We start from the raw sequence: 13,228 nt of genomic DNA, 5'->3' as shown, positions 1-13,228 counted from the left end.
GGACATCTTTCTTTTTATAATTTTTCTTCTGGCTTTTAACCTCATAGCTGCCCGTAACGTAACGAATACGTCATGCACGGCGGCGATTCAGGCGCCCATGCCGTACGATATACGTCGAGCCGTTCTACGCGCTTGTATGAATCAAATATTTATTTATTTAATTTTAAAACGTGTAACTACATTTCTGATCAGACCTTGCAAGCAAAAAACATTTGTACGGCGCATACATCGCGAGAATAAGGGAATTTCCCGAGAGGCCAAATCAGGGTTAGCTCAAAATTCCCCTGCACACTAGGATATCTTGTACAATAGGCAGTTGTTATGATTCGATAGTGATGCGTCAGTTGACGCCGGAATATCATTTAGTCGGGATGCTAATTCGGAATGCTTTCTTATTCAGATTTGCGTTATAATTGGAATGTTTTCAATGTTTTTATATTGAAATTTAATTTCTGTTGAGTGACCAAGTGTTTTTATTTATATTTCACATACAATTTGCATATAAAAAAGTGTTATATTTACGAGTTTTGTTTTAGATTTTACCTACTAAACTTGAATGAAAAGAAAGATTTTCAATGTTTTAGATAGAAATTGACTAAGGACTAAGTGTTGTGACTATTTTTTATTTGTATTTCGGATTCGGTTTGCGTATACAAAGTGTTTTATTTACGAGTTTAGTTTTACAAATTTTATTATTCAAAATGGATGAGATCGACGAATTTGGTGAAATCGATAACCTTATCGAAACAGTTGAATCTGAAGACGATGTGATGATTCGGATGTCGAACTTGAGGAAACTTTGGAAGTCGATGAAAGTGAAATTATCACACCGGAATCCACTGAAAGACCGACAATTGAGTGGAAATCGGATATGTTTGAGCCACGCGCATTTTCCTTCGATGCTAACGTTTCGGGATGCAAAGCTGATAATTTGACTTCGGATGCACTCGAAATGGACTATTTCAAATGTTTCATCGATATTTCTTTTGTTGAAATGTTAGTCCGAGAGACCAACAGACAATTTGTATTTGCCACAAAAAATATCACAGTTTTGAGTGATCGTCTACGGCGATGGGTAGACTGCACAATTGATGATATGTACACATTTTTGGGGCTGTGTATGCTAATGTCAAGGAATTCACAGAATAAAATATCTGAACACTGGTCTATCAACAGATTGTTATTTTCACCATGTTATTCCGAAACCATGTCCAGGAATCGTTTCGAACTGATGCATCGAATGTTGCATTTTTGTGACAATGAAACGCAGGTTCCCGGAGATCGACTATATAAAATTAGACAGGTCCTGAAGGAACTGAAAATTTCTTTCAAGCAGTACATGTGTCCATATCAGAACATATGTATTGATGAGAGTCTTCTCCTTTTCAAAGGCAGACTTTTATTCCGCCAATTCATCAGGACGAAGGCTAGTCGTTTCGGAATAAAATTTTTTGTAATGGCTGATTGCAAAACTGGTTTTGTCTTAGATGTAATCATTTATACCGGAAAACAAATTGAAATTGAGAAAAATAATTACATCGGTATATCGGGCAACGTTGTACATTGTACATTGACAACTGGTACAGCAGCCCAACGTTATTCAAGTATCTTTATGATCACCGGACGAATGCCTGTGGAACCGTAAGGAGAAACAGAATTGGGATGCCCAAATTTACTAAGAAATTGAAAAAAGGGGAAACCGATACATTCTATACTGACGAAATTATGGCTTTGGCGTGGAAGGATAAAAAGGATGTTACAATGTTGTCCACAATTCACAACAATACTTTCAAACCTACTGGAAAAGTAGACTATAAGACTAAAATTCCGATTTCCAAGCCGGAATGCATTGTTGATTACAATAAAAACATGGGTGCTGTGGATCGTAATGATATGATAATTTCTTCTGTAAATTCGACAAGAAAAACTGTCAAATGGTACAATAAACTTTTTTTCCATTTGATAGATTTATCTCTGCTGAATGCCCATGTATTGTTCCAACAAAAAACTGGAAAAAAACAACCGCTGGGTGAATTTCAATTGAAAGTCATCGGACAACTGATCGAAAAACATAAGTTAGAACCAAAAACTCTTTTGAAGCGAAAAGCACCCTTACCCTCTAGGCTAACAGAAAGACATTTTTTGGGTAAAATACCACCTACTAACAATAAAATTAATGCGGCAAGAAGATGTTACGTATGTGCCAATACAAAAAATCAGAAAAGACGGAAAGAAACTAGGTATTTGTGCAAGCAGTGCGACATTGCTCTGTGTTTTGAACCGTGCTTAGAAATTTTCCATACACAAGAAAGTTTTTAGTGATTTTAATGTGTTTAGTATACTTCTTAGTGCTATAAGTATTTATGGTGACATTTTACAAAAATACTATAAAATTTATTTTTCAAAATACTTATATTAAAAAAAAAAAAAAAAATTCAACTAATTCTTGTAAGTGCAGTGTTGTGACAACCCTACCATACCTGAAAATTTTCAGACGTTTTCACGAAATTGTGTATGAAAAACTTTTTCGCCGAACTTCAATTGAGGTCTCATATATGTAAGTGCATTATATTAAACTTTTCACTATTCTTTTAATTTTTTTATAATATAATTAATTCCTGGGCCCTGGGGAGTATACCTAGTACTTTCAGCTGGGCTGTTTAAAGGTTAAGGATTTAGTTACCTCCATAGTGAAAAACCTATCTCTACCTAGGAAAACTGAAAACAAATATGCACTGAATTCACGTTATACCTAACACTAAAATTCGGGACACTGTTACAGGCAGATTAATACCAATCTAAAAGCGATTCTGTATTAATTTAATGCTGTCACAAATTCGCGATTGAATGGGTACCTAATTACTCAAACACAGTACCTATCAAAACTTACACACGTTCAGTAACTTTGAAAGCAAAGCAAACTGTAAAATCAAACGAAATCAAAACGCGACTGCCACATATGACAGTTCCTCGAGGGCGCGATTGGCAGCGTTATGACGTATGTATACTCAGCGCGTAGCTGATGCGTATACAATCCAACAAGAATCTATATTATGCCCAATAATGCCAATTCTCTCCACCATGGCGCCACTTCCTGGGTAGGTAAATGTTAGTTATGAATGGCTCAACTTTTAATATTAAAACGTAATTAAATAATAACGTAAAATATATCAAAAAATTAACAAAAATATGTTCATAAGATCACCATTCTTGCTTGATACATTTATTCAAAAATAACCGAATAAAATCTATTTTTATTTTTCCTAAAAATAGATGTTTTTTAGATTGAAAAAAAACATTAAAACTATAATTAATTGACAAATGAGACACAGGAGTTCCAAGAAAACTTATTCAACAATATTAAATTGTTAATTTTGTTTCAAGAAACTACTTAAACTATTCAAAAGCTCTGGCAGTAGAGCCCTTATATTTAGCCGTTTTTTTCTGGTTTGTCTTTGAAATAAAAAAATATATTTTATTTTTCCCATTGTATTTACTTAGATAGGTATTGATCGATTAAAATATGGTTAAAGCTTTAATTTGACAATGAATTTCTATGCCTCTCCCCCTTAAGGTCTTGTTTCTGCTCTCCTGAAAAACTAAAATTTTCAGTTTACACCCCCTTATGACTTGTGCGTGATGAAATGTTGACCAGTCAGCTAGTATTTTCATAAATAGCATAAAAGCGGTCTTGAATTGTGTTGTTGCAGCTATGATGCCTGTTTACATGATGGAGATGATGGAGTACCAAAAGCTGAGCAAGTCTGACATGTTAGTCATCACCGATAATACCGACTTGCAATCTGGTGCTATATATTGCGTCCGCTGCGATCCTCAATCCATGGAAAAGATGGATGCACTCAATGAACAGGTATCAAGTAATCTATTTGAGTAGACTGAAAATTTTGTAAAAATCAATGAAAGGATTCAATAAATTTTAAATGGAATGCACTTCAAAATCTATGTTACCAAGGTTGTTGACCTTTTTTTATCAGGGTTGAGAACGAACACCTGTTAAAATATTTGTAAACCTTTGAAGCGATTTTAAATGCAGGATAATACAGTTTTATTAAAAATTATCACTTCAATTTCAATGTATAGGAACAAAAAATTATAACTTGTCAAACATAGAAATAAGTTCGTGGAGTTAAGCTTATTGCTAGAAACGCAAAAGGTACAACATTTGTCAATATTTTTCAGGACGTAATTTATTTTTGATTTTGCACTAAACTCTAAATTCTGGAGAAAAATAAACGAAAGTTTTTAATCCTTTCCACGCAGACGGTACACCTGTTGTACACTAGTTAATTGGCCATTCGATATAATTAGCATGTTATTTAAATGCGGTAATTAAATAGTAATTAAATGCTCCGCAGTCAACAAGTTAATTAACACAATCACTGCTGAAGTTTAAATTACATTTTAATTACCACATTTAAATAACACGTTAATTATATTGAATGACCAACTGCTACAAACGCGCCAGTCGCGGTGTTAGCACTAAATGAGTTATTAATGCACTTTGAACCTTTCATCTCCCTCAAATATTTTTGTTTTCTTTTCTGACTCTTTATACATATGAAAGCATCCATTTTTTATTTATGTTCAAAAAATCAAATGATTTCAATACATACTTTTTGAGTTATTAATATTTGGTTTTTGGAAATCAATTTAATATTCTATATACAAAAATAAATTCGGTAGCCAATGGGTTAATCTTATTTCATATTTCCACATTGTTCAAAGCTAATGGTTTGGTCATAAGAACATAAATAAAGAAGTAAATTACATATTCAATCCTGAACAGAGCATATGAACTTTCTTATAATGGAGGTTGTATAAATGTATGTACAGATTTATTCATAAGGAATAGTTGTTGGGCCGTTCGGCCAACCCATCGACTCCTTTCACTGGATTAAAATATATACACTGAGAAAACAACATGCATTTTTTGATCAGCCGCAAGTTGGAAACTACGACCCTCTAATATCTAACTATGATAATGCATATAAACTGAAAAATACAATAATATTAATATTGTTCTTGATTAATTTTCTTCTTCAGATAGCTGCTTACTGCAATGAGACAAGTAAACCATACAAGCCGGTTTCGAAGGAAGTATGCATCGCCAAGTTTGAAGGTAATGAACATTCCCATATTCCCCATAATACGTGACAATGACAATAATATATCAAGCATGCAGACTGTTTTGGGTTAAACACATTCACTGCAAATTATTTTACGTGACAATGGTTCATGTCATTAAAATGACTTAGTCAGTACTATTAGATTGTTGTGTAATTTAATAAAAAAAAATTTGCAGTACTTATTCCACTTTTAATCAATAAATTAGGACCGGTTTCGTCCGCCTCAGAGGGACATTTTCAATTAGTACTATTAGACTTTAAGTGTTTTTTTATGTAAATGGTAGAGATTTTAGAGGTATAGATATATAAAATGCGAAATTCTGTGTTTATCGAATGTTTCCTTCAATAAATTGATTGTGGCGCATGCTGTGTGGCATGTTGCGCCATCTAGTTGAAACCACAGCTCCACATTAATGCCATTGAATAAGAGAACAAAAAAGTCGGTAATCGTGGATCTATATCGCTCTCCATTGAATGTAACGTTCTGGCCGTCTACATTTTTGAAGAAATATGGACCAATGGTTCCACCAGCCCATAAAGCACACCAAACAGTGACTTTTTGTGGATGTAACGGCGTCTCAATAATGGCTTGTGGATTTTCTTTACTCCGAATGTGGCAATTTTGCTTATTGATGTAGCCATTCAACCAAAAATGTGCCTCATCGCTGAACAAAATTTTGTGGACGTAGCAGCGCACGGTAAGTTTTGCAAACTGAACCATGATTTTTCGAAATAAATTTGCACAATTTGCAAGTGTTGTTGGTGAAATGGCAAACCAAACTGATTACAAATCAGCTGTCAGCTAGCTGTCCGATTGGTTGTCACCTATACTTGTTTGTGCCGGTTATGAGTGGATAGCCTTCATAATGACCCAAGAACACTATTGTAATTGTTATCCATATGAAGACTGTGGCCGACTCCAGTTTTGCCATCAATAAGTTTTTGGACAACTTTTCTGGTGTGATCCTTACACCCACTTCCGTGTCAGGTGCACCGCTAGGGAATCCAATCCCGAGCCAAAATTAGATCCCAAGATTTCGGGATTACAATTTGTCGATCCCACAACTGGTCCCGGGTACCATATTTTGCTTTCTTGCCCTTCATATACTTTCCTCTCAACAAAACTAACAACTCATCAATGGTAAACTGTTTATTGGGAGCATAAATAATATCCACCGTTTGGTTGGAAAAATTTATAAGTTGATTTATTTTCCTTAAGCTCGAAGCAACTTCTTCATTATTATTGAAGTGTAGCATTCAGAAAATCAATAAAAATCTATCTCTGGACATGTATTGAGAAAATATTGTAAGTAGCTTCGGAAGTAGCTAACACTTCCACTGCATTTTAATTTGTTTCTTTTACAATTAGACTTTAACCCTTTTACTCCCAGCTGATTTATCCTAGCATATGTGAAAACTCCCAAGCGTTTTTTGCGTGTGTTCTCAATGGTGTATAAAGCAATAATAAGTAATAATATTGATAGTTTACACCAATAAAACAAAAGAAAAAAATAATGTATCAATATTTATTTAGAAATGAACGGATAAAACTATGTTTGAACTACAAAACAAGTGTGACAACATTTTTTTATTTATAATTGATATATCAAATTTTATAATATAATGTATTCTTATCTAGTAACAGAAAAAAAAATAAACATATTATTTCTCTATGAAATAGAATTTTTATAAAGTAATCAAAAAAAATCGTATAGTGTCAAGGTATTCAAGAATATTATTCAATTCATGAAATCGCAAGAGAATTCGATACAGTATCGAGGACTAACTGATATGGGAATGAAGTAATTTCAAAAAATAAGTTTCAAAGCACTAAATCATATTTTATAATAATATTTATTCATGTATTTTTTCACCATCCTACCAAAAGAACAGTGGGCATCCATTGTTTGTTCAGTCACTTCATAAAAATTACAAAATTCATTTTGTAATGTGATAAATGAATCATAAAACAACTAAAAGAAATATCAGAATTTAAAATGTGTCATAAAAATGTTTTATTATTTTTATGACCCTCTTTGGTCTCAAGTTTGACAGCAGAGCAATAATGACTTGTGAGTTATTAGGGTATGACATAATTATAAACAATGCTGACACTAAAATAAATGTTACTCACACCCAACACACAGTGAATATAGTGCTTTGTCTACACCAGTCGAAATATGATAGGAAAAAATTTGGAATAAATCGTAAATTTGGTTCCAAACTTTCGGCCGATGGATCGGCCCAGATGGAGTTGTCGCATAGGTATGGTGGGCCGAATGGGAGTAAAAGGGTTAAAATTCCTCATCAGGTATCGCATTGAAAAAATCAATGGGCTCTTTATCAAGCATATTAATTTTCATACCTAATATTTCACAAAATGGAATGATCATCGGACATTTTGGAGTAAACGTGAAAGTTGATGATTGGTTTATTGGTACCACTGGAGGCATTGCTAGAATTGTAATAGGGAAAGACTCGTCCTCACTATTTGTTCGATTTAGTATCGGCACACTCGCCGGTGTCATGAGGGTTACACTGTACAATAAAAGCTTTCAATTCTACACAAATACAAGATTACATTTTAAAAAATCTGAACATCATTTTACAAATTAAATGATCAAATGTTATCTGTTAGTGACTTGTTATGAATCAAAAAAAATCATAGGGGCCATCTCATTTAACGAAGATTTGATCATTAGAGTTGTAAGGTCATTTAGATAATCAATGAAATTTTCAAACTCCTCAACACAGTTCCAGTTTTTGATAGAACCTACAAATATTAAAAAAATTAAAAAATCAGTATTGTTAACGGGGCTTTACAGCAGTTAAAAATATAAGTATGTAGTTATTGAAATGTGTGTTTAATGTTAGATGGCAGCTGGTATCGAGCCTTAGTGGCAGGTATTGCAGGCGATATAGTCCACGTGATGTTCTTGGACTTTGGCAACGGCTCATCCTGCCACTTCAGCAACATTCGGAGGATGCCGCCCAACTTCATGGAAGAGATGCCTGCGCAAGCATGCTTTTGTCATTTTAAAGGTACCTGCTACTTTATTTAAACGTTTAGTTGGCACACTAGATTGGATTACTTGTGATCAGTTAGAATAATTAATTCTAAATGATCATATTGTTGTCATATTATGGTTGGTACAACATAGGGCATTGTTACATCACAGCCTCAGCTCATTTGAAACTTCAGTAAATTGGGATTTCAAAACTCCACAAAAAGTGGATGCTACTTATCATTGTTTGTAAAATAATTTTGTTTTTTTTTTATTATTTGCAATATAACCCAAGGCAAACGTTGTCACAACTCAACTTAAAAAAAAAGTGTTGTTTTGCCCGTGGGTGCATCAAATATGTTCCATGAATCAGAAAAGTGACGACTTACCCATTCAACTTAATTTTGTTAGCTGCATATTATGATTAAATAAAATTACTAAAAAATTGGTATTAATTCATTTTAATACCGATTACGTCATCATTACGTAGTCGGCGAACGAATGGGTTGCCTTAAATTCTAGGCACATTGTCATAATGGGTTAATGTACCGATTTTGCTGTATTAACTATTCCATTTTATGCAGATTTTTCCAAGAACCCCACCAAATATACGGATCATGCCGATGACCTCTTCAACACGTCGAGCTTTCTGAAACTCGACTCGCTGGAGTTCATCAAGAACGGTGAATACCGTATCACCCTCTCTTCCAGTGTTTTCGATCAGAAATGATAGCTGACCATAATTCACGAAGACTGCAAGATGTGATTATATTTTATCATATGTTCTGATGTTATATACAATATCAATTTTATCAAGAATGACAATGACCTCAAATTTATGGATGCATGAAAAATGAACCATAACATATGTTTTAAGTCAACTAAATATAGCTGAATAGTTAAAAGACGTGTCGTGGATTGTTCATGTGCAAGTTGCATCATGTTCGATTGCACCATTTCGGCAGTAGAGTAAAAGTTCATTTTGCCCCACTGCCATTTTGTACACCTTTCCCCTACATCCAGATTTACCAATAATGTACCAATAGTGATAAATAAGATTAGCTCGTTTGTTTATATTAAAAACTGCCACTCTTCCTTCTGTAAGCATTTTTATATCTTTTTTACTTTAAAATTGTTTTTAATACATACAGTTCTTATTACATTTACATGATGTATACTTTCTTCATCTTAATGATAACTAATCTTAACAATGATATCTTTTTAAACTTCAATAATTTTAAGATGGAATAATTTAATAATAAGTATTTAGTTTTGCTTACAATATAATTATACATATTAGGCGTCAGTGGCGAAGGGTGACTTTTTGAAAGAGGTAGGCTGTGGGAGTAACCATGCATGTTAAATATATTTGCGGGAAATAAGAAGATAACCCAATATTACTACTGATGAATAGGTACGCTAAAACGAAGAAATTTCAAAAGCTTAATTGGTTTGTTATAATTAGTTCATAAAAATAAGCAATTAGCTTGAATTACTTATGTGTTTTCCTAAACATTTATAAACGTAACATTTACACTCAAAATATATTACCTCATCTATGAAAATATCCGTTGCTGTATTGTATGTATTATGTTCAATAACAATTTATAATTTAACCCGTAAAACTAGACATTTTAAAATACTTTTATATTTAAAACACAGACTTAGGTAGGTACAATATCAGATATCTTAATTGTCTAACGAGTGAACTAATAAATAAATAAAAATCACGAGATAAATTATTTTATATTTTTAACAACAATCAATACATATTTATGTGATTTAATCCCATAAAAATATTTTTTTAAAATTATCTTTTTATTAATTATTTTGAATAAATGCGCTCTCGTGACGTAAGCGCTAACGAAACAGCTTGTACATTTGTATGCGGGACGCCAGACATTTTGAAATAATGAGAAAAAAACTTCATATTGAAAAACCCGTCGTTTCACGCGAAAATAATCCTATACAATATGTGAAGCGAAACGCGGTGTGTTCTATTTTTTTTAAACTTTCTAGAGATGCCATAGATGGTGCTTATTAAAATATGGGAAAAGATCGTAAAATTATGTCAATTTTACGATAGATGTCTTTGGGCATATTGAATGTATTATTATTTGTGATTATATAAATACGTCGACATGAAAATAAAAATTATTTTTCTTAAGAAGGTAGGCTTTAAATAATCGCCTAGTATGGAGTCTTCGCCACTGTTAGGCGTAGGTATACTTTGATATTCTGACTCACTCACTGATCACTGCTGGTCTGGCGTATAAGTAAGCTCGGACGCGAGCTCTTGCGAATCTATTCTATACACAAGGTGGCTATCGACAGTAGTTTATCAAATTTATGTATTGAGGCTGTTAATTGTTACAATAAGTTAACCGTCTAAACTGTCAAAAAGTGCTATGTCTTAACTGCCCCTCTCTTGACTGTGATAACTTTTAGAGCGAGATAGACAGTTAAGACCAGTGGTTCCCACATAAAATTTAACTGTGGCCGCACAATTCACATTTCTATGGAAACGTCTGGTGGCCGTACCAAATTTCACTTTTGTTGTGATTGAAAAAATTAAAGCTAAATTTTATTTACTAAAAAAATGGATCAGTTTATTTATAGACAAGTCCATTTAATAAATGACATTTGAACATTTTAGTAAATATCGTCGCCACGCTTGCAAAATCCGCTATGTAAAAAAACAACTTTTCATGAGAAGGATAAAACTGATATAGTCAACAATGCCTCACGTTTTTTACAAAGTAAATAAACTGAAAATTAGATCCTTACATCGGATTCAGTATAAATGATATTTTATAATACAATATTTAACACTTTAGTCGTTATAATTTTTTTTGTGGGTAAAAGGCATATAGCTGGTTTTATTTGGGTTTTTAAATCCACTTTGTGGTTGAGGGAGCAGATAGCGGATTTAAATTAACGCGTATTTTAGACAGCAGATTTTGCACCGGGTAAGAAATGATAATTGCATTATTTAATGATATTAACTGTATGCGTAAAATATATTTAACCAAACCAATACATAGTCAGTTTCGAACAAACCTTTATCTTCCTAGCCAAAATTTGACATATAAATAAGTAATAATTATCGAGTGAAGGGGAAATAAAAATATGAAAAGTTATTAAACAAATTTATTATACGTGACGTTTTATTTATCGAAATAAATATTATTCTTAAGCAACAGATACATAATAATACAATAATAATCATCTTCATTTTTACAAAACAAATCAACCTCTTAATAATGCCTATTAATAAACAGTCATAATGCCTGCTAGTAAACTAAACTTTCTTCTTATAATTATTGATATCTTTAAAAAAAAAAAGAAGGTAAGTAGGTACCTAAGTAATCAACAAAATCAGAATTGGAGATTATCGTAAAAGAAATGATAATCTCGATGCATATATATATATAACTTTAAGGATTGTAATTGCTCAAACTTAGACTTGTCAATTTTTTTCGGTTCTGTGTAAATTGGTAGTATTATTGTGTATATATCCCGCATCCTCCATTGAGGCAGTAGTGTCCAGTTATCAATGTCGGAGTTTGTACATGACCTCCCCGTGTTTGTAGAGCAACCCTCTGATCTGTGTTACGGTAGGATCTCCAACTTTTTTCCCGGTCGAATGGTGCTGTAATTGCTGGGGAGTGTATCGGAAGCATTACAAAAATTATAATCTAGATGCTTTATGATTTAAGGTTTAGATGGTCTAGCTTTCCTGATACGGTTCATGTAATCCGTAGGGGAGTATAATGGAGGAGTGCACAGTTTTTCCAAGGTCGAGTGGACACTATCTACCTCCATCATCGTGTGCCCTTTTTCTAAAATAAGTTGCTCTAATTTATTATGTATTCCTATTTTTTTATATATCTGGCAGAGCGCTGCAGATGGGTATATTTTTATTTTGGTGAGCGCAGCCGTTCGATATTAAAGTGATTTTTTTTAAATCCTTTACGAATTTTTTCTTTTATAAAGTCAATAATGCAAGAAATAAACTGATTCGCTTAAACCTCCATCGTATTCATGCCAAAAATGAAAAACATCTTTCGTATTGTTTTTATAGATGGTGACATCATATAATTGAAGTTTTTCTTATAGTATTGAGAAGAAACTAAAAGTTTTGGACAAAGGCAAAGTACCCTGAAGCTTCTTTGTTGCGACTAAACAGTGGTCAGAGCATTCTACAAAATAATCCGGTACAGTACCTAACGAGGACTGCTGATAATGGAATTAAGTACAGTAAAACCTCGTTAATACGAATTCCAAGGGACCAAAAATCGAAAAAAAATTCGAATTATGAATTGTATGGGGGAAAATATTAAAATTTAAAATTATTTATTTTTATCATACGATCATAGATATGCTTACCAAATTTCTGGTTCCGTTTGTGTTAATGGGTCATAAAATGTCAGGATTATTTTTATTACCTTCTTAAAATAAGCAATTTATGATGTTTTACGAAGAGTCTGTCACAATTTTCAATGACTGGCTCATGAAATAGTGTACTTTATTACGATTTATTGAATATTTTTATATCCCAGTGGGTCTATTCTATACTTATCGAACACTAAAGTGATAAATAGTATCAAACTTAGGGTAGGTTTGTATCAAAATATTAGCATTTATTGTAACAATTACACGAAGTTGGTTTTTATTGTTGCAATAAGTGCGATATTTTAACAGCAGCAAGATAGGTTCTGTTAAAATATAGCACTTATTGCAACAATAAAAACCAACTTCGTGTAATTGTTACAATACGTGCTAATATTTTGATACAAACCTACCCTAAGTTTGATAATATTTATCACTTTATCACTTTAGCGGTAGACTCTGAAATAATTTCGAATTATGAAATTTGTATTGAAGGTATGGTTTTATTTGGTATGGTATGTCTTTAAGTGGTGGTGTTGAGTTCAAATTATTACTCAGTTTAAGAATTAGTGTGGTCACAAATAATTACAAGATAAAAAAAACTTTTTACATACCACGTTTTTAAATTTTGTTGAACCATATGAACTTGACAATTCTATGTATTAATAAATACTTTTTTAAAAA

At 32.6% G+C, this 13,228-nt stretch overlaps 1 protein-coding gene across 1 annotated transcript in view; it reads left to right on the top strand.

The window, feature by feature from the left end:
• The window catches only part of LOC147067189 (uncharacterized), a 99,551-nt gene extending 89,482 nt beyond the window's left edge, over positions 1-10,069 (top strand). Inside the window, exons 15-18 of the mRNA XM_085954896.1 lie at positions 3,711-3,871; positions 5,065-5,140; positions 8,022-8,189; positions 8,737-10,069. Coding sequence (XP_085811022.1) covers positions 3,711-3,871; positions 5,065-5,140; positions 8,022-8,189; positions 8,737-8,882 — 551 coding nt within the window. The 3' untranslated portion in view covers positions 8,883-10,069. The remainder of the gene's footprint in view (positions 1-3,710; positions 3,872-5,064; positions 5,141-8,021; positions 8,190-8,736) is intronic.
• Positions 10,070-13,228: the final 3,159 nt, after the last annotated feature.

The sequence above is a fragment of the Rhyacophila brunnea genome, unplaced genomic scaffold, assembly GCF_057557595.1.
Source record: "Rhyacophila brunnea isolate RB1 unplaced genomic scaffold, BYU_Rbru_1.0 scaffold_4, whole genome shotgun sequence".
In the NCBI taxonomy this organism is placed as follows: Eukaryota; Metazoa; Arthropoda; class Insecta; order Trichoptera; family Rhyacophilidae; genus Rhyacophila; species Rhyacophila brunnea.
The sequence above is the reverse complement of the archived record's forward strand: the minus strand, read 5'-3'. Positions and strand labels throughout refer to the sequence as shown.